Source organism: Cyrtonyx montezumae, unplaced genomic scaffold (assembly GCF_038088225.1).
Source record: "Cyrtonyx montezumae isolate F1298 unplaced genomic scaffold, pur_monq_1.0 scaffold_7, whole genome shotgun sequence".
In the NCBI taxonomy this organism is placed as follows: domain Eukaryota; kingdom Metazoa; phylum Chordata; class Aves; order Galliformes; family Odontophoridae; genus Cyrtonyx; species Cyrtonyx montezumae.
Genome location: NW_027072078.1, coordinates 6,301,168 through 6,326,358, shown reverse-complemented (window position 1 = coordinate 6,326,358; position 25,191 = coordinate 6,301,168). Strand labels below are relative to the sequence as shown.

General features: G+C 37.4%; 1 protein-coding gene across 5 annotated transcripts in view; it reads left to right on the top strand.

Annotated features, from left to right (window-relative positions):
- Nucleotides 1-8,804: 8,804 nt before the first annotated feature.
- Nucleotides 8,805-25,191, top strand: part of TFPI (tissue factor pathway inhibitor) — a 30,414-nt gene continuing 14,027 nt past the window's right edge. For 3 of the 5 annotated variants that reach the window (XR_010623072.1, XR_010623070.1, XM_065750673.1), the window contains exons 1-2: nucleotides 10,514-10,780; nucleotides 20,373-20,489. Coding sequence is in view for 2 of the 5 variants with exons in the window: in XM_065750673.1 (XP_065606745.1) it covers nucleotides 20,378-20,489 (112 nt within the window). In the remaining 3 variants the exon portion in view is untranslated. Of the gene's footprint in view, nucleotides 8,879-10,513; nucleotides 10,781-20,372; nucleotides 20,490-25,191 lie in introns of those variants that run through there. The other 2 variants (XR_010623071.1, XM_065750672.1) reach the window with 2 other exon arrangements.

Genomic DNA, 25,191 nt, shown 5'->3' with positions numbered 1-25,191 from the left:
GCATACGTCTTTTCATTCTCTAGTAGTTCGTTATATGGTGGGGCCTCTTTAGCACGTGGTATCTCCTCTGATGGGGATGTTCCAAATTTCTTGCCTTCAGGCCAGTCCATGATCACCTCCAGGATTCCTGGACGGTTGAGGTTCCCCATCCGAGCTCGCTGTGTAATCAGTGCAATCCACTTACTCCAGGTGGCATCGGTAGCATGATGGGTGGGGGGAACCTTTCCTTTGAACATCCAATTCAGCACTGGCAGTCGAGGTGCCAGGAGGAGCTGTGTCTCAGTACCAATTACTTCAGAGGCAGCCCGAACCCCCTCGTATGCGGCCAAAATCTCCTTCTCAGTTGGAGTGTAGCACTCCTCTGAACCCCTGTACGCTCTGCTCCAAAATCCAAGGGGTCGGCCTCGGGTCTCCCCAGAGGCTCTTTGCCACAGACTCCAAGTGGGACCTTTCTCTCCAGCAGCAGTGTAGAGGATGTTTTTCACATCCTGTCCCAACCGAACTGGCCCCAGGGCCACAGCACGGGCTATCTCTTGCTTGATTTGCTCAAAGGCCTGCTGCTGTTCAGGACCCCATGCAAAATTATTCTTTTTCCGAGTCACTTGATAGAGGGGGCTTACTATGAGGCTGTAGTTTGGGATGTGCATCCTCCAAAAACCTACTACACCCAGAAAAGACTGTGTCTCTTTCTTGCTGGTGGGTGGTGACATACTGGTGATTTTGTCAATCACATCTCCTGGAATGTGACGACGTCCATCTTGCCATTTTACTCCAAGGAATTGAATTTCTTGGGCAGGTCCCTTCACTTTGTTCCGTTTAATAGCAAAACCAGCACCCAGAAGAATTCGGATTATTTGCTCTCCCTTTTTAAAAACTTCCTCTGCTGTATCACCCCACACAACAATGTCATCAATATACTGGAGGTGCTCAGGTGCCCCACCCTGTTCCAGTGTGGTTTGAATCAGCCCATGGCAGATGGTTGGGCTGTGCTTCCACCCCTGGGGCAAACGGTTCCAGGTGTACTGAACGCCCCTCCAGGTGAAAGCAAACTGTGGTCTGCACTCTGTGGCCAAAGGAATAGAAAAGAATGCATTGGCAATGTCTATAGTGGCATACCACTTGGCTGCTTTTGACTCCAGTTCATACTGCAGCTCCAACATATCTGGCACAGCAGCACTCAGTGGGGGTGTGACTTCATTCAGGCCACGGTAATCTACCGTCAGCCTCCATTCTCCACTGGCTTTACGCACCGGCCATATGGGGCTGTTAAAAGGTGAGTGAGTCTTGCTGATCACTCCCTGGCTCTCTAGCTGACGGATCAAGTTATGAATGGGGAGCAAGGAATCCCTGTTGGTGCGGTACTGCCGTCTGTGCACTGTTTTTGTAGCGATAGGTACCTGCTGCTCTTTCACTTTCAGTACCCCCACAACAGACGGATCTTCTGACAGGCCAGGTAAAACAGACAGCTGCTGAATGTTGTCTGCATCTACAGCAGCTATTCCAAAAGCCCATCGGTACCCCTTGGGATCCTTGAAATGTCCCCTTCTGAGATAGTCAATACCGAGTATGCATGGAGCCCCCTGTCCAGTCACTATGGGATGCTTCTGCCAGGTTTTACCGGTGAGGCTTATTTCTGCCTCCAACACAGACAGTTCCTGAGAACCCCCAGTCACTCCAGAAATATGAATCAACTCTGTCCCTTTATAACTCGAGGGCATCAGAGTGCACTGTGCACCAGTGTCCACCAGTGCCTTATATCTTTGTGGCTCTAATGTGCCAGGCCATCTAATCCACACAGTCCAATACACTCTGTTATCCCTTTCCCTCCCCTGGCTGAGGGCAGGGCCCCTCTATTGGTTACCTGCAGTGACGGGAGCAATTTCATTGGTGGCTGATCTCTGCTGTAGTTCTCTCACCCGTGCTCGCAGTACAGGAGTGGGTTTTTTATGCCACTTCCTCATGTCCTCTCCGTTTTCTCGTAAGAAGCTCCACATGGCCACACGTGACATGATGTTACTGCCGTCATTTGCTCGTGCAGAGGGGCGGTTGCCTTTCGTGGCCGAGACTTTCAACAGTTTGATAAATTGCTTCATCAGATTCTTTGCGTCATGCTCGTCTTCATCAGGTGTTTCCAATACTGACACAGGTTCATCCCTATTCATCAGTAATGACAGTTCGTCCAGTATAGTTTTCTGTGTCTCCTTAATCTCACCTACTTCTTCTGCTACTATAGCTGCAATGGAAGCACGTGATGGTGGAAACTGCTGTTCAAAGTTTTGGAGTGTAATAGTCAATTCATAAACTGGGAGTCTCCTGTCTTGACCCTCGAATCTATGGAACATTGCTACCAGTGTACTTGCGTACCTCTCTGGTGCTGTTTTTGAGAGCTTACGATATACATCAGGTGTGCACCTTACTCTATCAGGATCACGGTCCTGGTGTGGATTGTTAGGGACAAAATTGGGATCATACAGCATCTCTACTATGGCTGTTTCTCTCAAAAATTGGATGCCTTTCTCCACGGTGTTCCATCTTTCCACCTTAGGCTCCAGATCATCTTTGTAAGGGTATCTATCCTTTACAGCCACTAGTACTCGTTCCCAGAGGGTAGCGACTCCATTCAGACATCTGCCAATTCCTCTGTCGATAGCTGGGTCTCGGGCAATGCTTGCCAGTTGGCGGGCTTCACTGCCATCTAGGGACACGCTGCTGGCACCGCTGTCCCAACACCGCAGCAACCAGGTGACAATAGATTCACCCGAGCGCCGTACAAACTCCTTTCTTGAACCTTGTATTTCAGTCATCTTTAGGGGCCGACGAGTAGTGGTAACAGTGACTCCATCATCATCGCTGTCTTCTCCATGTCTCTCACTTTTCTTAGTGGCCTTTTTAGGTGGTGGTGGTGGTGGTGGTGCTGAGGAGGGCCCCTCGCCTGGATCTTCCTTTTTTTTCTCTGCTTCTTCTTCTTTCCGTTCCAGGCGCAAGGACGGCCGTGTCCATTTCTGGCCTTCCACAGGGGCAACCGACACTGATACCGGTGCTTCCTGTGATTGGTCAGGTCTAACTTGGAGGTTTTCATTTTTGCTTTGGACCTTGGTTTGGAAACCATTTCTCTCCAGAATATCAATTATGGCTCGATAAGCACAAGCCAGACCCCAAACAATACATTCCTTCTCAGATCGTCCTGAGTCCCATGACTCCTTACCTAAACACTCACTGAATTTCTCAGGGTCCCACAGGTGCTCAAGATCAAAATTGCATAACACCGGGGGTCCCCACGCTTCTAATTTCTTTCCTAATTTTTTCCACCTTCCCTGCCATTCAACACTCTCTGGTTTTGAGGAACGCTCCCTCCACATGATGTAAATTACTATTGCAGAGAGTGCATGCAGAAAAACAGATAACACAGTTGCCACAACTGCCGGGCTGACATCCTGAATATAGGTAAAGACCTGAAAAGAGTAATTGGAAACCGTTCCAAATGCCACATAATCTGTCACGTTAGCCAGGGTGTTTAGGTAGGAGGCATGTAACCCCCTCAGCACACTAAAGTAGCTGTATATCCACACTACTCCGGTGCTGAACGCGAGGAGCTTAAAAAGACGCCAGCATGCTGTAAGGTACATGAAAAACCTTAGTCCACTCTGCACCAGATTTACAATGGAGAGCCAATACTGCACTGCCCGCATTCTCCACCAATAATTGTCACGGTGTTGTCCGTGACAGTGACCCAAAGGAAACCGAGAAGGGAGAGGGGAGAGAAAAAGAAACTGCGTCAGTGGCCGCGCGGCCGCCCGAGCAGAGCCGCGCTCCGGGAGGGGGAGGGGGAAACGGCGGGAAGAGATGGGTCTACAAGAAAACAACGGCACGATCTGAGAAGGAACGGTAACTTTTACTAAATCTAATAAAATTGAACAATTGGAAGAGAGAGAAAAATTTTCAAACCAAAAGCTATGAGCTTACGCTAAGGAGGACCCGCAGGGGAAGCACACGTGCTGAGCCTCCACGGCAGCCCAGAGCAACGCGCCCAGACCGAGCGCCGCCTGCATCCGGTGCGGAGCTCCGCCCCTCCCCTCTGCTGCTCCCCCAGCATTAACTCCTTCACTGCTGCATGATGCTCTGATGTGGAATACCGGCATCAAAAAACACAAAACCACAACAGGTCATTAGGAGTGAGCAAGGGGATGGAACATACAAGTAGCAGCAAGGGCAAGCATGCTGAAGAGCTGCTCTAGACAAGAACATAATGACACAGTGTTTGAAGTAGGAACAGAAGGAAGCAGATCTGACGTTGCTGCAGAGGGTTAGGTTCAGATTTTTCAAGTTTATTAGTAACTACATTGTTACTAGCTGCTTAGACTTCCCTGGGCTGGCAGCAGTTCATGGTGTCCTCAGCTGCCATTTCCTTCAGTTACTCATCCTCTCAAAATACTTATCTGAAAGCATATTGTGAACCTCCTGTGGTTGTTCCTTATGTCATGGTCTGAGTATCTCTCATTCCTACTTTATTTTCCAGCCATATCATAGGGGAGAACTCCGCCTCACAAGTTGTGAAAAGTTGTTGTGTTTGAAAACAGAAAAACAAAGTGTCATAGAAAACTACTTAGGTTCTCTTCTGAGGAGCCTCTATATCCACTGACTTCCAATAAAATTTATCACAGAGAAAATAGTTTTTATTTCTGTTCATCATTTATTAAGACAAAGAATGTACAGACATGCTCATAATTTTCTCAGAAACCAATAGAAAGTCCAAATAACAGGAAATAATGCTCATTTTTGATCATCTACCTAAATGTGGGTTCCATTGAGTTTCATTTGGGTTAATTTAAACAAGAGATAGAAACACATAAATACTGCTATGACAATGCTTGCATGGTTGGTAAACTGCAATGCTGATATAATAATGCATATCAAGGAGTTTTGGAAAAGGATCTTTAAGAAGGCTGACTTCCTACTGATGCATGCTTAAGTTATTCAAGTTTGAAGGTAGCAAACATGTAGACTAATGTTTCTCTTACAATTTAGCTTTTCCTCAGGCCAACTAAGGCAAGAGGTGCTGTAATATTTTCAATAATTACTCGTTACAATTAGTTTTTTATATAAATCTACCTAGTAAGGCATTTTTGAATGCTTTTTATTAATGTTATATTGTATATGCATATATGCATATAATTATGACAGTATTGTGTATACTTTTGTATATATATCCTAACAGAATAATGCATTTTTGTATATATAAAAATACATTCAGAAATAAAGCTCTTATCAGAGCAACAAAGGTAAAAAATGGGCATGCTTTCTAACTAAAAGAGAAGCAGTTCTGGAATTAAATGAAAACTGAACTACTAGAATAGTCTGTTGTTTTTTTTCAAAGCATAAATTTATCCTAAGGCCTGATCTTCATCTGTAATAAGAGTCATACTGGCTTCCTACTGAACAGGAAAGAAATCCTTTAAATAAATAAATAAAAGAATGATGAAATAGGCATATTTGTCTCCTGTTTCCAGATAAGATAACTACTTAGTGCTGCAACAGTGACATCCAGTGACTAAGCCAGGAAATTATAGATTTAATGTACGTTTTTATAAATGCTGAAGAACATAGATGGAAAGGGAGGCATATTTCATAAGATTCTTAGTGAAGTACTGAACTGATGATAAATATTGGATGAATGAGAATGGAAAACACAATGAATAGGTGATTAATTAAAACCACGTAGATGTTGAATTAGCCAATATGTCTTTTAGAAATTGAATTGGAAAGAGCCAAGTGAGGAATAAATGATTTTAAAACAATTGATTTCTCCAGTAAGAAATTATTTATTGATACAATGCAGCATTTCTTAAAAGCTTAATCTAACAATAACAAGAGTTCAACTGGCAGTACCTGTTCTACATTTTTCTTTGGATAATATCTACATTAGAGATAAATGCTGCAGTATGATGGAAAATAGTTTTCATTTTTATCAAGTTAATGAAATAAAGACCAAAAAGAATTAAGAAATCTTCCATGTGTAAGGAGGGTGACAAAATTCATACTGCACTTTCGTACCTGATTCTGTGTTTATTAAAGCTAATGTCAGTTTTGTAATGAAATTCAAACATCACATAGCTTCTGTATCTTAAAAATGAGTGCCATTTGGTACTGACCTGACCCCTTACTTTCTCATTTATTCAAATTTTTCTTGGTTGGAACTGGTTCTTGAAATATTGCTATTATTAAAAATGTTATGTGATATAATCTGTACTTTGTTATTGGTGTAATTATACTAAGGAAGTAGCTTGGCTTTTCAAAAAGGTAGTAATGCAAACTCATTATTTAGAATTTCAGCTCTAAAGCGTTTTCCGAGTTGCTCGCTATTTTATCATTTTGAAATTGGTGATTGAAGAAATGATTATAAAATTATGTAAGATCATAAATAGAGAAATGAACTGAAAAACTGAATAAGAACTGAAAGCACAGCTTTAAGAACAAGTATAAAGATCATGCAGTGGAAGTTATGGTGTGCTTACTTGCTTGAGACTCAGTAGTCCTTCTGGGCCTCTTCAGATCACTGAGAAGTGAGGTACATCCTCAGACTCAGAAATGTAAGCTACTCTTAATCACTTTTTAAAGCACAGTGGATTAAAATAATGGGAAAACATGAAAAATTGAGAACTTGAAAAAAATATTTAGAAGAGATTTTAGAGTACTGCAAAATAAAGTTACTGTGATGGATTTTTGGCTCAGAAAAATGGGGTACATACTGTATTAATCTGAAGTATAGTCCATAAGCAGACCCAGCTTGCTAAAGAGACTAAGGGATCAAAACTCATGATGAGACAGAGCATTTAGTACTGCTTTTCGTAAAGCTGCTTGTACTGAAGTACTAGTTAAACAGGAGCTCTGATACAGCTTAAAGTTTCTTTGTTGTTTGTTTTGTCTTTTTAACCTGAAAGGCAGATTTAGATTAGTATGCTTTAAAGAATGAGAGAGGGAACAACTGTCCAACTCTAACAAGAATTTCAAAATTTCTAACATCTGGCCCTTTGGCAAGAGGTAATAGTTTTGACCAGAGATACCAGGAAAAGGATAAATTTTAAAAGCAGCAGATGTTTAATGTTCTCCTTGCTCCTTCTCAAACAGTATTTCCAAGGGAGAAACTTTTCATCCAGTAAGGAATGGATCTAATTAGCAGTTTCCTTTCATCTGTCACTTCCTTTCCTCTTCTTACCCTTATCTAAACTTCGAAAACATACACATCCCTTGGCTTGTTATGAGTGCTGTTTCCCAGTCGTTTCAGGATACAGTGAATATTAGCATTTGAAGAGTAATTTTGAAGATGAGTCCTGAAGTGAGGATAGAAACATCGCCTGCAAATGTGGTTTCCTTATTGTACTAACTCAATATTCTGTTATCAGAATGCACAATTGCCCTTTCTGTTCATTCTAATTTTAATCTATAGAAAATACTAAAGATAGACATGGTTTCTTTGTAATAACAGGAAGTCACAACAGGGAGGAAAAGGAAAGGAGTGTATATGAAGACAGGCCTTCGAGGGCCAGCTTCTGGGTTCCTGTCATCCATTCTTTTTATTTTTTATTTTTTGTTTTTTTTTTCCAATGTGAGATTTAAATATTAAATGCTTTAAAGACCACAACACAAATAAGAAAATAAGAAAAGAGATATAGTACAAAACAGTTAATAGAGCTACTTGCAAAACTCTTATTTAAAAAAGCATGAATAAAGTTCTTATTGTATAACCTGGAAACAGTCTTGAAGTTACGTATAGATGACCTCAGATGGAAAAGCAAACACATTCTTCATTCACTTAACTTACCTCAAAAAAGATAAACTAATTGCAAGAAAATGTAATGCTTGACTATGAAACTAACTCCTAGCTGTGCAAATGTGGAGTCTGTGCTAAGTAGCTGGTCCCCAGCTTAAAGTATTTTGCATTGGCTTGCTGTTGTGCATGGAAAAAATAGCAACATTTTGTCCTTTCAGAAGTTCTGCAAGAGCAATGGCTTTGCACTGTGTAAGGTGAATAGCTTCTGCACTGAGGAAATGTCTTTTTGGAGCTTTTACTATATATGGTGATATATAGTAAAAGGTAACTACTACTCTCCTACCTTTTACTTTAAGATCACTGAGTCAAACCACCATGCTGGTGGTATTTTTCCTGTAAGTTTGCTGCCTAGTTCCTTAGGAGGGTTGAGATGAGTGTCATAATATGAGATTTTATGTCATAATAGAGATTAGAGAAATACTTGCACTGATTCATCCAATTCAAGCATCAGGAAAATGTATAAAGTTACGGTTTAATTTATCCAAGGCAGGAGATAGCACACTATTCTATGGAAATCTGTAAAAGATTTAAGCAATGGAAAAATGAATTGGCAGCACTAGGGGGCAATAAAACATTAGAAACATCTGTAATGTTGAAGAACGCAAGCAATGTCACACCCTCACTGTCAGAGCCACTAGTGTTAAAGACTCAAGAACAGTTTGCATAGGCAAATACTTTTGTGTTTCTCCAATTGTGTTTTATTGCCAGTCTTGTGTCATAGATTATACATTTCCCCAAAATAATTTATTAATATTGTATATGCATACAGTGTATAATTTTGTGTTGCTTTACCTGCTTTTTGTTACAGTAAAATAGCAATATTTGATGTTTGTAAACAATTTGTGTTTCTGAACATCACTGCATTCAAGTCTAATATTTTGCTAAGACCTATTTTGTACAAATAAATTAAAACTGTATAGTACCAGAAAATTTAAATCTGAAGCTCGCTGTCTCTCCCTCCCTCTGTTCTTTTCAGCCTCTGTAGTCACCAACTCAAACTGATGACAGGAATTCCAGAAGACTGCTGCTCCAGTACTCTTAGGCTATGAGGTTAGTTATTAACCATTTTCTTTCCATCTTCCTGATGTCCTGCTGGTGCTATATAATTTTTAATGTTAGAAAGTTAAAGAGGTCATTAAAAAAGAGCTGTAGGACAATTTGGAGGGCATAATTACAGTATAAACTAAGTTTGTGTCAGGTTTCTTAATGAAAATTCTTGGAGATATGAATGATCTTGAAAGCATTTAGAAGCACTGGTCTTGCCTGCTGTCCTTCAGTCCTTTCTGCTGGGCTTTTCCTTCTTCTCTTCAGTCTGTGATGTTCTGGGGTGTACTCCCTGAGTAAAGCTGATCCTGGCTGTAGGACAGTAATCACATAAATGCTCTGTTGGACTTTCCTTCAAAATTTTTTTTGCATATTCTTCAAATAAATCACAACATTTCTTATTAAATCAAAAAATGTCCATTTTAAGTTTAGATCAGGTCAAGTCCCTAGATTTGAAATACTTTTGGACAGACTGGGTAAATTAAGACTACTCAGCATCCAATGTGGTTTCACATAAAGAAGTTCCTCTAAATTACCTTGTATAGTGGCATAAATTTGAATTTCTGTGCATCCACGTAAATGAATTCTGACTGACTGACTGCTTCCATTTAGCTAGCTTCTCCTGGAAGGGACTATCTCCCCTTAATGTGAACTAGGAGCTCGTAATTAGGAACTGTATAGCAGAACCCAGCCCCCAGAATTTAAGCTGCACCTCTGTGTTTAGAGTGCTTCTAGTCCACTTCAGGAGAGGTAATCCATTTGGTTATTGACCCCATCAATAGTTGATCACCCCAGCTGGCTGCTGACTTTGCCCTGAAATGCATTGCAGAAATGCTGAGAATCCAGGAACAACAGATAGAACATCCAAACTGCTACCAGAAGCACTTCTGTTTGTTTCAGAACAAATAAGCCTGTTAATTGGCTTTGAGAAATTTCCTCTCTCCTTCAGGATGTTGTGATAAACATATGAATATAAATCCTCCATGAAAGTGATTTAACTCCCTTGTTTGTCTTTGTCTGGAAATTATTGCAGCTGGTTACAGCTGCTGACTGCATAAGTTGTTGTTCTTCATCTGTTCCTTCTGGCTCTGTTGCTATTTAATTCATTATTTGGGAAATTCCCATTGTGTAGTGTCCAGGAATAGGATCCTAGTGTACTGTCTTTATATGGGCAAGTTAAATGTCTCTGTCTTACAGAAGTACTGTGGCCAAGGAAAGGCTGGGATACGATAATGGTGCTTACCTTTAATTTTAACACATAACCAGCCTGATTCTCAGAAAGATTGTGTTTATTTTGCTAAAGGCAGCATAGCCTTTAGCATAGTCAGGCTCCAGATACTACAATGAACATAGCCTAGATCTAGTGTGAATAGTGTGGCTTTATTGAAAAACAGATAAACATGAAAAAAAAACAAACACAAAACAGACAAACAAACACAGATGCCGGAGTTATAAACTGCGACATAACTATCTTAAAAATGCACTAAATATGGCATCTTCCTGAATCAAAGTCTGCTAGAAACAATTAATACAATTTTCTACAGTTTTTCTACAATTTTTCTTGCTCTTTAAAAGTGTATTTCAAGTTAGCTAGTGCTCTTTAGAAAGCAGTTGCTCTGAACTGCAGGCAGATCTGAAAACTTGAAACAGGAAGCTTCCCTGCTGTTGCTGCAGATCTCTGACTTCTACCCAGAGTAAACCTCTGTGCTCTACAAAAGCGACGATGACGGCTAGCTGATGAATCAACAGGCAGGGGGCTGCTCTAGGAAGATCAGGTTGCAATTTTGCCCTTGTAGTTTTACACTACACTCCCACATATTATCTTAAATGTGAATTAGTAGGGGCGGATCACATTCAGCACTGATTCAGGAATTTCTTTTGAGTTCAGGAACTGTTTCTAGGAGTTTGGTGAGTACTTCGTAACATGCTTTGTTTTATGAATTGTTTGTTTATTTATTTATTTATTTTAGCTGGTAGAAAAGTCTCTGCTGTTAGGTTTTCTTTAGAATGTGTTAGATGCATTACTCAAGTAATTAGATTCAAAGTCCATTAATAAGTGCTGCAAAAAGAGACACTTCTGTGTGGAGATCTGAAAGAGAGTAGCAATTAAAGTAGCTTTACAGACATTAACACAACTAATTTTTGGTTGTCTGAATGCAAGGTAAAGGTATTTTTAGCTCCAAATAAGTTTAAGATATTTCAAAGAAAGCTGTAAAAAAAAAAAAAGTGAATACGTTCAGTTTGATCACTAGTTGGAGTTTGAAGGGAAAAAAAATAGAAAACCTTTAATTAATTAAAATAATTCTTCTAGTACAGAAACTTCAAGGGAGGCTTGACTTTGGCTTGATTTTGCCAGGCTATTTCTGATTCTTCTAAGGTTTATAAGCAATTTTGTTTGAAGCAATTAATACTCTGAGAACATTTTAGGAGTTTCACATTAATCAGATGTTAGTACAAACCAATTTCAGTCACAGTGTATTATAGAAATTCTCAAGCAAGTGTAACACTTGAACAGTAAATAGGATAATGAATGAAGCTGGCAGACCTTGGTGGTCAGATCATCACAGGTGACTTAAGTACTTTAATTAAGAATCTGCATAAAATTCATTTTCAGTAACTGTTTCATGAAAACAATGATACTAGTCTGTATTTAAAAAAATCTAAAATTTAAATAATGGCTCAAGAAGATATAACTGAAAAGAAGAGAAGGCATCTAACAGTGAGAAAAGTAGACTAGAGAGGACAGCAGTTTGGATGGGGAGAGTATGTGAAGGGTCAGTGTGATTCACTACTATAGAAATTAGTCATCAAAGTACTTAATGGAAAACATATAAAGATATAAACCTTCCTTCCTTATGGACAGTTGCAAAGACAGGAAGTCCAAGCTGTCAGTAGAGATATGAACATCTAATGCAAGCTTTAGTAATTCCTAGGCATCTACTTGGGAAAAATTCTTGTCCTTTTTCCTTTGTAATTTTCTGCATGTAATTTAATTCTACTAGGAGAGAGTTTGTGATCACCTGTGAAGGTGACAAATGCCTAATTAATTTGGATTATTGTTGAAGATGAATTTGAGATCTGTAATTATTAAAGAGTTTACATTTTACAGAGTGCATACAATTAGAACAACATTAAGGAGCTGAAGATGAGAACACACTCTGCTCTGGCCTCTTTTCCTATCAAATACATACCATATAAATTTTCATTAAAAAGTAGTCACACGAGTAATTCCTTGATAAACCCATATCTTTCATTTTTTTTTTAATATAGCATTTGTGATAGAGAATATTCAACTATACTTTAAATCGACTTTCTTTACTGAAAGTAAACTTTCAGAAATTGCTTATCCTTACTTTGTGTGCTGTTTGATTTTCAGTCTGGAGATGGAGTGTATTTCAGCTGCCACTATAGTTATATGATCTTAAAGTGCATTTAGCCTTTCTGCTCAGTGTCCACACTTACTGATATTGCTAATGAAAACTCAGCTGTAACTCATCTAGTTAATATTTTAAGTGAAGAATAAGTCTAAACTATAATTTTATGGTCTTCTTCATTCAAGCTGTTTGAATAATTAATGTAATATGTTTCTTTTATTCTCCTTCATATTAGATGTCTAGTGGTCAAAACTCAAAATTGTTAAATTTTAAAGGTAGAGTGTCATATTTGAAAGGTGATGGAAAAGAATATACCTAAAAAGGAGGCAGAATTTCTATTAGAGGAAATGTCAAGTGGTTGAAGGATAAGTGATCCAAGATACAATGTGACTGTGCACCAAAGCCAAGATGTAAAAGAGCAAGCTTCAAAACAAGCTTTTAGAAAACGTATCCAGAGTCTTTAGTGAGATTGTAATATCACCTCTAGCTAGACCAGGCCTACAGTAAGAGAAGAATTACTGGGTTCCAGATCCAGCTTCAAGGACTGTTTATGTTTCTTCAATAGACACCCCATGCTAAATATGCAAACAGAAGCAAATATTAGTGCTGAGTTTTTCATCCAGTACAGGGTCACCAATATCTTTTATCTTATTCTTCTGACTCTATGAACCTTAATTTCCTTTAGTGCAGAGAAGACAGATATAGCAATGGAATTAATGTACTTTCTGGAAGCATGAGTACTAGGTCTCTGGAGGAAAAGAGGAATTGATTCTGTCCTTCACATTCTGGAAAGCTATTCTAGCTCCTACATTTACTTTAAAAAGATGATTCTGGCAGTAACTTTCTCCCACATTTCAAAATAAAGAGGTAGTTTCTAGAAGTGCTTTGCAAGTATAATGATTTTGTTGTGTGTTATGTTTGCTATTGTGCATTCAACATTTGCTGACAACATCTGCTGGAGAGAGTGTATAAAACCAAGAAAAAATAAAATAAACAAGATAGTAGAGTTTACAAGCCTCAGGAATTATTGGACTCTAGTATACCACAATTTTGGAGCAAGCTGTTTATGGTCCAATTCCAATACTTACTGCTTTTTTTTTGGACTAAATTTTGGACAGTTTTTTTATCTTCTCACTTGAAAACTAAGAGAAGTTTGCCATCACTAAAGAAACAAAAACTGCATAGGTTTGTTTTCATAAGGATTGGAGATGATATCTGCATATCTACAAATCTTCACCCTTCAACTAGGGAAAACTATCCTTTCTAAAAAAAAGAAAAAGAAAATGGACAGACTACCCCCACTTCTGCATGTTTATCTTATGAAACTGTATTTATTTTACTTTACAAGAGTATGGGACAGAGTTTCCCTGGGGACAGAATGAAGCAAAACCATATGGGAAGTCATACAATTCCTTTCCTGTCATAGTTACTTCACAGTAAAATAGATTTATTTTTAGTCCTTCTAATTTTCTCTCATAACATCTTTGTTCAATTTCCTTAGGGCTCTTTTTCCCCCTTGCTATTAATGCAACTGTTCATTTTTTTCTTTTAGTGTTGTCACCTTTCCTGATGTGTGCCGTGCACAACTGATTATAAACTGCAAGTTACTTGGCTAATTTGATTTGCTCTTTAGAGAAAAAAAAATATGTAACTAGGCTTTTTAATGTATTGACCCTAGATTCAAGAAAGTTCAACAACCTTCTTGCAGAACACAGATTTCAAACTGGTTATTTTATAACTGTGTTGGAAGGTGATTGAAACAAGTAATTTAGAAATACTTGAATTATATTAAGGAAATACTTAGTTGGTACTGTTTGAATTACCATAAAGGCATGCATTAATGTTTTTTCTGTAAACATTTTCTACTTTTATCCTCAATAATTGTTACTCAGTTTTTGTCATGTTCCCCCTCCCTCCCCTCCATAGCTTTCTCGAGCTTATGTCAGTTCTCTGTCTGGTTTGCCATGTTGGTTTATGTTGGTTTCTCATATCTGCAGGGCAATAATCTGAGGCAGTGTGAATCGGGGGTTTTGAATTGCAGCATTAAGTGTGCAGTAATCCAAAGCTCTCACAGTCACTGAAGTTAGAATTTGTGCTTTATCTACCTGAGAAAGATAGGGTGAGCTAAGCTTGATCACTGACAGAGCAAGAAAATTATTATTTTTATATGGGGTATGCATGCAAAACATGATTTAAGATGAGGTTTCATAATGTTCATTTTCAGGTACAGTTAAAAATCAATCATGAGACGCATCGTTGTGACAGATGGTTTGCACTTATGCCTCCTTGTAGTAGCTGACAGCTTCACTTAAGAGAAATCAAGTAGTTATATTTCAGAAGCGTGTACAATTTTAAACTGCAAACAGCTGAGTTGATGACAAATATTCAGCACTGAAATGTCTTGGTCCATTAAGGAAGAGGGTTTTCTTGTTTTATTTTGTTTTTGTTTAACTGACCTCTAAATACAGGGCTTATTTTAAATATGCAGAGCTGAGATTTGGAAACATCCGCTGTGCTTTCCTAGTAAAAGCTGCTAAAAGGACAGCTTAGAAGCTTTCTAATGCTGATGCTTGTTATTGGGGCTGCCTGCTGGTTCCTAAAAGCCTAGTTAATTTTGTTTCTTGTCTGTCCTGTTTGTTGCTTTCATGCTGTGAGGGTAGTTACTGTTAGGATGCTGAAGATGTTTCCTGTATGAAAGAATATGATCAGTATTTTTACTACTATCAATTACTTTCTGTACAAACCTAAATACTGGGCACCATTACGTGAATGCTGTATACACCTTCACTGCTTAGTTTTCTAAGTCTGTTCAGTACAAAGTGCTTATGGGCTGTGTTTTGCGTGAAATTTAACAGGACTTATTTGGGTGCATCACTGTTTTCAAAGTGCAGGATTGACTGTGTGTTGTGGTAGGTTTTTGGTTGCTGTTATATTTGTGTACATTAGTGATTTGGTTTAGTACGCATTTAAAAAGTAATTTTCTAGGAACAAATTAGTATTCTCTTTCACTGTTGAAAGCTATGTCACAATGAAAATGGATGGATACGAGGAGTAGAGATTTACCTTAGATTGGAATGTGACATGTCACATAGATATGGTTGTCACATATAAAGGAATGACTGATTTGTTAATTCTTTACCTTGTTTTGCATCATCAGCCTTCTATGAGGTGGAAATAGAAATTCATTTAGTGTACAATGGGACTTCTCTGCTGCAAGTATGAGAGGAAGGAAACAGGCAGGTGGAATGTAATAACTAAATACAGAAACTAGTTGCATTAACTTCTCTTCTATCCACACAATACATTCTGTAATAAGTGGATTTTTACAAAGATGTTTGGATATGCTGGTGTACAACTGTTATGGTGCTCTCTCAATCTGTTTCACACTTGAAACAGTACCTAATTTTACGGAAAGAAAAATCTTTGTCAAGCCAGTACTGCCAGAGTGGTGGAAGAGAAACAATCCCTCTTACTGCTGAATTAAAGTAAAATGTTGAGTTTTACTTTTTAAACCGTTCTGCTTTACACTGTCAAGTCACCATGCAGCTCTGGAAATAAACCTAGTAGGAGGTTAGTTTGGTAAGGCTGGGAAAGTGGCTTAGCTCTTGCATTCTTGCTGAATGCAATGTGTCATTGTTTTAAAAAACAGGAACCAGGAAGGGGAAAATATTAAAAGTCAGACCTTTAGCAACTCTCCTCCCAAGACGATGACATTCAGAGAATAGAAGTACTAATGACACATTGTGAAAACATTGTGGGGTACATCTTAGCAAACAGAGAAATAAATGTTGGTCTATGAGATTGACATGCTTCTTGAGCTAAGCTGGTGTTTTCAGGACTCGGATGCAGATGCATCTTAAAGATACATTTTGCATAGCCTGTGACTTGCCTTTGCATTTTAAGGGAGACAATTTTGTTGGATCTGACAAATGATACGACAGAAAGTGAGTAAACATGATAATTCAAATAGCTGCAAAATGGCACATGTTGTAAAAATGCATTCAGGCAATTCACTGACTTAAGCTGAGAGACAGTGCTACAGGTATGCTAAATTAATCATCCATCATACAAGTCTTGTGGGTGGTACAAGATACAGTAGGGCAAATATAATGCCTGAAAACTCTGGTGAGTTAATAAAAGTCTGGTTTTATTTCAGAGGTGCTATTCTCATGTCTAATTAGACTTCCTTATCTTTAATTTCAGGCTGTGCTAAATTAAACTGCTGACTACGCATAGCCTATCTCCTGCTATTTGTTCTTCCGTGTACTGTGTTCTTTGCCTTTTTTCTCTCTTTTTTTTTCCTCTCCCTTCCATTTCCTGGGCTGTCAGTATGAATGAGTCACTTTTACAGTCATTATAATATCACTTCATGGCATTTTCTGAAACTGTCTGTTTCTTGCTACTACGGAAATGCTAATTTTTGTGTTTTCTTTTTTTTTTTTTTTTTCATTAGCTGGTTAAGTATAAATACAATGCTGACAAAAATGGTTGTTTCTAAACAATCTGGTAGCTATAGAAATTGTGCAGAACAGTCTACTAAGTAAACATATATAAAAAACATCTTAGAGAGTGCAGCAAGTTCTATATTTCTCTGTCCTTTTCTGCTAAAAACAGGTAACTTGTTATTTTTGCATTTAGGTAGAAGAGTGAAAAGATCCTGGTTATATAAGACCAAATAATAAAGATCTTCCTGTATTGCTACTGGTCTGCTTTGTCTACCTGTGTTCTAGCCTGAGGGAGGGGAGTGGCATTGCTCACTAATGAAAGAGTTTAATAGTATCCAAGTCACTGTTTTCCCACTCGATTCAGCTGTCAGGCAACTTAGATGTTTGTTTCTAGATATGAAAACATCTCTAAATGCTCGTTAGTTTGTGAGCTACAGACTGCCAGTTCCTAAGGAAACGTTCTTAAGAATTCAAGAAATTTGCATTACTGACATTTTGATGTACAGAAAAGCCAGTATTAATGCTGAAATGATGCCTGGCTGCTCTAAATTAGAACCTAGCTGCAGTAAGAGGCTATACGTGCTCCTAAAATTTTTCAAAATCAGGCCATTTAACATCAATTACTGTATTTTCAAAGCATTTCCTATCTTTTCCATTCTGTGCAATCCTTTACTCAAGTTCTTTGATATTTTACTGAGCTAAATGTCATAGATAAAGAATTTTGAATTGTGCTTCCCATATTAATGTGATGAAGAAGAGTATGAAGTAAAGAACACATGATATAACAATAATAATCAGAAATCAATATCATGCTCGCAGCTCTGTAATTCTGTTACTGGGCAACTGAACACGAAGTCAGAAAACCTGGACTTTTCTAGAGGGCCGGGGTTATTTATTTGAAAAAGCACTGCCAAGTTGATTTTGATCCTGGATTTTACTGATCCTTAAGCAATTAAATGGTTTGAGGATTTAATCATTTCAGTACTAGTACTTTTTCTTCTTCATCCAGTTTCTACCTGTACATGATATAGTGCTCTTGCGAGTGCATGACCTTTGGGAGAAAGTTAGCCAGGAAAAAGGCAATTTTTCCCTGACCAGCAGACTTGCAGTAAGATAGATACAGAGTTAGAAAGTCTAAATTCTTTGTTTTTGTCAATGACTTATGGGCCGGTTCGACCCAGTTTCATGATGAATGGTGCAAGGAAACCCATGGACCCACACCCTGCGAAAGGGAGAGGGAGAAAGGGTAGGGAGATGGACCTAAAAACAAAACTTCGGCAGCAATGTGAGGAGGAAAGCTAATTTACTAAATAAGATATGAGAATGAAAAATAACATGATATAATACAATATAATTGGAATTGAAGCTAGTTGTAGAGTGACATGTGAAAGCTGAAAAGGAAGATTGTCAACTGTTCACTTTTAGCAGCAATATAGTCAATAAAACTCTTTTTAGATGCTGTCATGGTTCATTTTGAATTTGACTTGTGCTGCTATACGGTATTATTTTAGTATGTTAAAATCTTTTCATATGATGTATATGACTCATTTCTAGTGCCTGATGTCTCATTTTTGCTAGGCATTATATAAACAGATGTCCTCTGTGGACACCCTAGCATTAAATTCTGTCCTAGCACGAAGAAGCTGATCAAATTAAGGGCAATCTTACTAAGACCATGATTGTAATGCCATTGCCCTTGGTCTTGAACAGTTGCTTTTCTGTAAATATTGAAGTGAGAATCTCTACTGTTTGATTGACTGAGAAACTGAAAATTATCTGAATAATGATGAAATGAAATGAAATGCTGAGTTTCTTAAAAAGAGACTTGTTCATGCTCTTTTAAAGTTTGAAACTGGAAAGTATTGAGTGGAGAGCAATTGGCATTTCAGTAAAGACTTTTCCTCTAATAGTGCATTATTTAAAAAAAATCATCAGTGAGATAATGTAGCAATAACTTATTGGCATAAAGGTAGCAATGGTAAAAAGAGATAATGAATGCATATGTTTATTACACTTAAGTAGGAGATTTCTAAGCAGACAAACAAGAGCAAGGCAGATGATCATATAGGGTACACAAGGAAATGCAAACAGTAGCATTTATTATTGTAATTAAATATTGTTTGAAATGTTAGAATGAACTGATGCGTCCATAGTACAGTGCTGTAGTTGGTGGTTTTAGTTATTGTCTTTTAGGGATGTTTTAAGGTTATTCTGCAGTCAGCCAAGTGAAACATATCCCTTTAGTACAAACACTGCTAGGAAAACAGTGAGTATAGAGAGGGAGAACATGAATCAATTGTAGAGCATGAAGTGAAAATTCTGTCAGACTGTGTTGAAGATACAATTGTAATTTTTGGTTCCAGCACATTTCTGAGTGGCTGTTAAAAATTGGTGCATTTTTTAAAATTTTATTTCTGTGTGTATTTCACCTTTCTGAAACATCCTTGCTTGCTTGTGTTTTCTTAGCTACTATAGTGATGTTTTACTTCTAACTTTGTAGCCACGGATACACCACCCAGAAAAGTTTAATCTCTTAAAGATTACTCGTGTTTGCCTCCTGCTTTAGCCTGTAGCATCTGTTCAACTCTCTTTTTATGAAGCTCTATGCGAAGGTCAGTGACAAGCTCACAGACCCTCTTGCCCTCATTGTTATAACATGTCTGTATCAGCTGTCTTCGTAGACATGAAGATAAAAACAGTAAAGACAAAACAATGTCTGTAGGCAAGGAACTTCCTAGTTATTAAGATTTCTGTGAAGGTGATATTAATAAACTTAGCCAAAGTTTACTATTATGCTTAAAGAGAAAAGGGTATCCATGGGGAAGGAGATAATGAGCCTGTTCTGTAATTAGATTTGAGGTTTCTCTAATGAACTTTTAGTTAGTTTGGAAATGTACATTCCCAAAAAATTAAAGCAAAAGTTTTCCTGAGGTGCTTTCATATATGTACATGTACAACTTAACTTTTGTAAACTTAAACTTGCCAGTAGCTGTGGAATAAGCATGTTTTCTTCGTGGGAATGGTGACAGCTGCATTGCTTGTGTGTAAAAAAGAATAGCACTGCTCTTACTAACTGAAGTATTCAATATTAAGAAGGTGTGCAAGATACAAAGTACCACTTAAAAACTTAAAGTCCACGTTGCAGAAAGTTCACTGACTGCTATGAATTGCAGTTTCAAGGAACCTGATTAACTATAAAATGATGAAATGCTTACTAAAAAGAAAAAAAAAATCCTTCGTTTGACAATGAATCCTGCGTACTATGTCTGTACACAGACAGAGTACAACTTACTTGGAAGTCAATTTATATGTCAGTCAACCACGCATGTTCAGTTGACATGAAATATTACTTTGTTTTTCAAAGAGTTATGTTTTATTTATTTATAGATTCTGGGAGATTATTTAAAATCGTGGTTTAAAATATAAATAATAGCAGTGCCTCTAGCATGTACTGTAGTTGGGATGAGAGACTTGCAATCAGGTCAATACAAACAAAAAACCTTGTACTACTCCTCATTGTACTTAAAATGTAATTATACTAGTGTATCTTATATTCTTTTGAAAGCTCATAGTTTGCATATAATATAATTGAAAGATATGTACTGCCATGCTAATTACTTTCACAGCATTGTTGAGGAACTTGATTCAAGTGTATGTTGTCTTTTTTTTTCTTTTTTTCAGGAAGGATGAAAGGAAGAAAGAGGGGATATTTCTCACCTTTAACCTTTATCCTGCTGTTTGTCTGTATCACTGGGCATGTAGCTGATGACTCTGATGATGGGGAAGAGGATGTTCTGGGTAAGACTTTGTAGAAAACACTCTCACATAAAAAAGCAAACAAGCAAAAAAAAACCAAACAACAACAACAACAACAAAAAACAACAACAACAACAACAACCCCACCATGATACAATGCACTGTAGATGAAATTCTGTACTTAGAAAAATACCAGGGAAACTTAAAGTTGAACTAAGCATAAAACAGTAATTAAAACAAACTGGGCTCTAAATAATTGGGAACAGCTTGGATTTTGCATTAAGTTCTAGCACAATTGCTAGCCAACTGTAAGGGCTTCCATTTCCCTTGCATTTTGAAATATCTAATGCTAATCAAACCTGGTATTGGATATCAATATTACTCTGCTCTAAAGTTCCACTTTAGGATCCCTGGAAAACTTCAGTGTTGAAGGAAGGAAATGTTCAGGTACTAACTCAGATTTTGCCTTCCTATGCAAAGGGTTAAAAACACAATGGACAGCACTGTAGGCCAATACTGCTCTCTCCTCTGTGCAGATCTCTTTAGACATAGTTAATTGGTGAAATTTGTATCAAAGATAATACAATTCTGGATTGCCCTAGTTGTTTTCCTTGGCCTTGAATAAGTTCTCTGTATAATTCCAACTGATTTGGTATGGATGGATAAACAAAAACACACAAGTTAGTGCTTTGTGTCAAGAAAAATAATGTCAGAAGTGTGACAGAATAAGGGAGGTTCTTGGATCCTCTTACCATTGTGAGGCCATTGTTCACTGTACTTTCACTTGATTGAGATAGTTTACATTTCTATACTGGGTATCACGGTGAAATATATTTTAGTTTCATCACAAACAATTTTGAGAAAGCAGATGAGAAAAAACATACTCTCTTTGGACCACATTAAAGTAATTTTTTATTTCCTTTTAGAAAATGTTAACCTCTTTCTTACGCTTCAGAGGAAGATGCAGAGAATACCTCCCTCATTTTACCTCATTTTACAGGTCTGATTTTGGAACCCAGCAAAGAATACAGCTCAGGGAAACCTTCTGTTGCTGTTGTTGTTGGCAGACTATCTGTCCGATGTTTTGTCAAATTTCCATCCAGGTTGTTTCTTTCTATAAGCCTTTTACATCAATGTTCCTTGGAAAAAAAATTAATAATAATTATAAAGACCTATTAATTCTGCACAAACATGGAGCTGCTACAAATTAAGAGAGTACTTTAATACCACATTGATATTAGTCGCCACAATTTAAAATATAAGCCATTCTGCATTAGTGCTATATTTAGCATGTTAATGTAGTCAGATAAATTTTTACAGATAGAATTTCTTTCTCTTTAACCTTGGCGTACAGAAATATCTTTCTTGTTTGAGAGCGAAGTCATATTTATCTTTCCTCTTATAAAAATTCTCAGCCTAAACTTATGATTCATGAAGGCCAAATTATCTTGTCTGTTAAAAATAATGCACTTCTTCAACAGAACAAGAAATCTACTGATAGTTGTTTGTAAGTACGAAAGGCAGCACAAAAAGCATCTCCAGCATCTCTTTTTTTTATCAGGTACTCTTTTGTCACTATTGTTTAAGAATAAGCCATTTAACATTATACAGCCAGTAATGAATTTGCTACGAGGAGCTGTTATGAACTTTTGGATTGGTACTCCACAGAAAAAAGATGTTGAATACGACGCTTAGAAATTAAAGCAAGCCCTGTTCTTGTGACTATTGAGGACTCAGTTGTGATGTTTACAAAAAAGTATTTTTGCAGTAATCTAATTACATTTATTATAAAATGATTTTTTGTTGTTAACTAAATTTATTATTGTAGTATCTTAGAGATGAAATTCTGTTTTCACTGAATTTAACTGCAGAAATTTCAAAAGTTTCAATTTCATTCATAGTATTTATTTTCTGACTTAGACAGTTATAAAACGTTGTATTTACTTTCAGGGTGCAGAAGGATTAAATAAGTTTTGTCCATCCATTACTCATGATATCAGAATTCTGGAATTTTGGGGGGACAGGCTATTAGCATTTTATTTGCAATAATAGTTAAATTTAAAATGTAAGTTTAATGAGATAGAATGGATTTTTGGTGTGTTGTATTCTGGCAAAAATGCTGCCATCTTTCTACCAGTAAATTAGGGTAATGACAAAAATAAGTGATATAAAAATAACTAGCTCTTGTATACTGTTCAACAATGCCTTTTAAGATTGGGAAAAATTTAGTTGATGTTTCAAAGCCTGAAGAAAATGACTTAGTACTTGAATGTGCTTTTTATTCTAATGTAAAAGTTTTTTAAGAACACATACAAACGCTTAAAAAATGAGTAAGAAACACAAGGCTGGGAAAAGCACTAAACAGTATGAGAATGGGAATCAGTCAAATTGGCAAAATGGAGAAAGAAGGAAAAGCTTTTAATTAGTGACAATTTGCTTAATACTGATAGTGCTTATAAACAGTTTAGACAGTATCCTGGCTCTGACGATTCTTGAAAGTATGAAGGCTGAAGAAATGAAGCAAGAGTCATCTCAAGTTGGAAGAACCCTGTGAAGATAGTCTTGTCCAACCCCTGGCTCTAAACAGCACCTCCTAAAATTCAAACCCTACATCTGTGAGCATTATCTGAACACTTCTTGAATTCCTGCAGCTCAGTGCTGTGACCAGTGCCCTGGGGAGCCTGCTCCATGCCCACTGCTCTCTGGTAAAGAGCCTTTTCCTCATGCCCAACCTGACCCATCCCAATGCAGCTCCATGCTGTTTTCTTGGGTCCTATTGCTGGTCACCAGAGATAAGAGATCAATGCCAGCCCCTACTAAGAAAGAGAGTAGTGACATAAAATATCTGCACAAGGTCTGTGGTCATTGCGAGCCATTTCATCAGTGTTACACTACACTTTAAACAGAATGCAAAGGATGTTAACATAGCAGTGCATATTTAGTGCCTTCGGTCATGACACTTTACCATGTAGTTGACCTAGTAAAGGCTTTAAAACTTTTCAAAACTTTTGGGGGAAGGTAGAGAGGAGTTATGTTTTCCTTTATTTTAATTTTTGTATGGCATGTAGTAACTGTTGTGTGGCAGTAGATATTAATTTTGCCCATTTTGCTCTTAGTTCTGAGTAGCAAAGTTCTGTAATTCTCTAGATTTTCTAAAATTTTATTTGGACCAGATGCTTAAATGGAATGCCTACTAAATATCCTCCAGAGCCAGATTTGGTGTTGAGGATTTTCTTCATTGCCTGTGAAAATGCATAGCCTATGGCAGTGACTATGTTGAGAAAACATGTTTTTAGCTCAGAATTTGCTCTATCAACTAGTGTTACTGTGCTTTCTGTATTTGTTGTAGTTTCATGGAAATAACTAGTTTCAGACCAGGCACCATATGTTCTGCATGTGGGGGGTTGGACTAGATGAACTTTGGAGGTCCCTTCCAACAACTACAATTCTGTGATTCTGTGAGATGTGTGCAGGCACATTTGTGTCTCTGTGAATCGGCAGCCAAATACTCGTGTTTGCTTTCTCTTTTCTGTCTGAGAAAGAAACCTCATTTTACATCATTCACGGTGAGTTAAGTTTCCATGGTGTCAAGTAATGAGGAAGAACTCTGTCTCTGTTCCCAGAGACAGGACTGATTCAGTTTTCATAAATGCTTTTGACTTCTTTAATTAGAGTCACCTGGTTATTGTTCAAATGGAGAGGGCTTGGCTTTGTGAGGCAAAGCAGATTACTTATTTTAGTTAAAGTATGGTAACTTAATAGCACTCCAAAGAAAATAAATGCCTCTGCTAATACATAAATTGCAAAAAGTGATGCAGAAATAGTCATTATGCTTGCAGCAGATGTTAGTACATCTGACAGTGGTAACAATGTCAGTGATTACAGAGGGAAGGCCTGAGGACGTAAGCAAAACAATAATTTACTTCAGTGGTTTTTATGGGAACTAAGCTAGAAGTCCAGAAAGTTCTTCAGATAAACTGTACTGAGCAATCTGTTCATCATCTTTGTATAGTTTTGCAACTATGCTTGCACATCATTTTTGTTTCCTGCTCCATAGGAATTACAATGAAACTGGTGTCTCTTTAATTCATTTAATGCATCCATATTTCATATTAGAAAATCTTCAGTAATGTTTTCAGATTTGTCTTCCTGACTTTGGAATCTGTAAATATCATTTCATTAATGAGAAGATAACTTATTTTAGGGGCTGAGTATTTTAAAATTAGATATCAATCTGTCAATTGTCAGTTTTAAAAACAGAAGATTAATTATCTGCTGCAATTTTTGTGCCAGTGGTAATTGTGTAATAAGTGTTAATTTTTCAAGGATCTATATTCTGTGGGTTGAAAGATTTTATTGAAATGTATTTCCTGTAAGTACACTAGTTATAAAGGCACCAGATGGACTAAGAAGAATAAAGTTGCATTGACTTCAGTATTTATGAGGATTTATCTCAGCGGTGCATTTCATCTAAAGATTTTATAATCTGGACAATTTTATATGTTAAATCTAGATGGCCACAGAGTGGAGTAGGTAGTAATGTTGATTTCTGTGAATTCTTGTAGTTAAAAGTGGAAAGTTAGTCTAGTTAGCAAGAGGAAGCTCTGTAGTGTTACCCTCTAAGGTAAAAATACTTCCTTTTGGTAATGCAAAGCAGGAAAAGATCTCAAACTGTATGTTATTAAGAGAGCAGTGTCATAAAATGGATCCATCATAGTATCCTCATAGAACCTGATAACCTAAA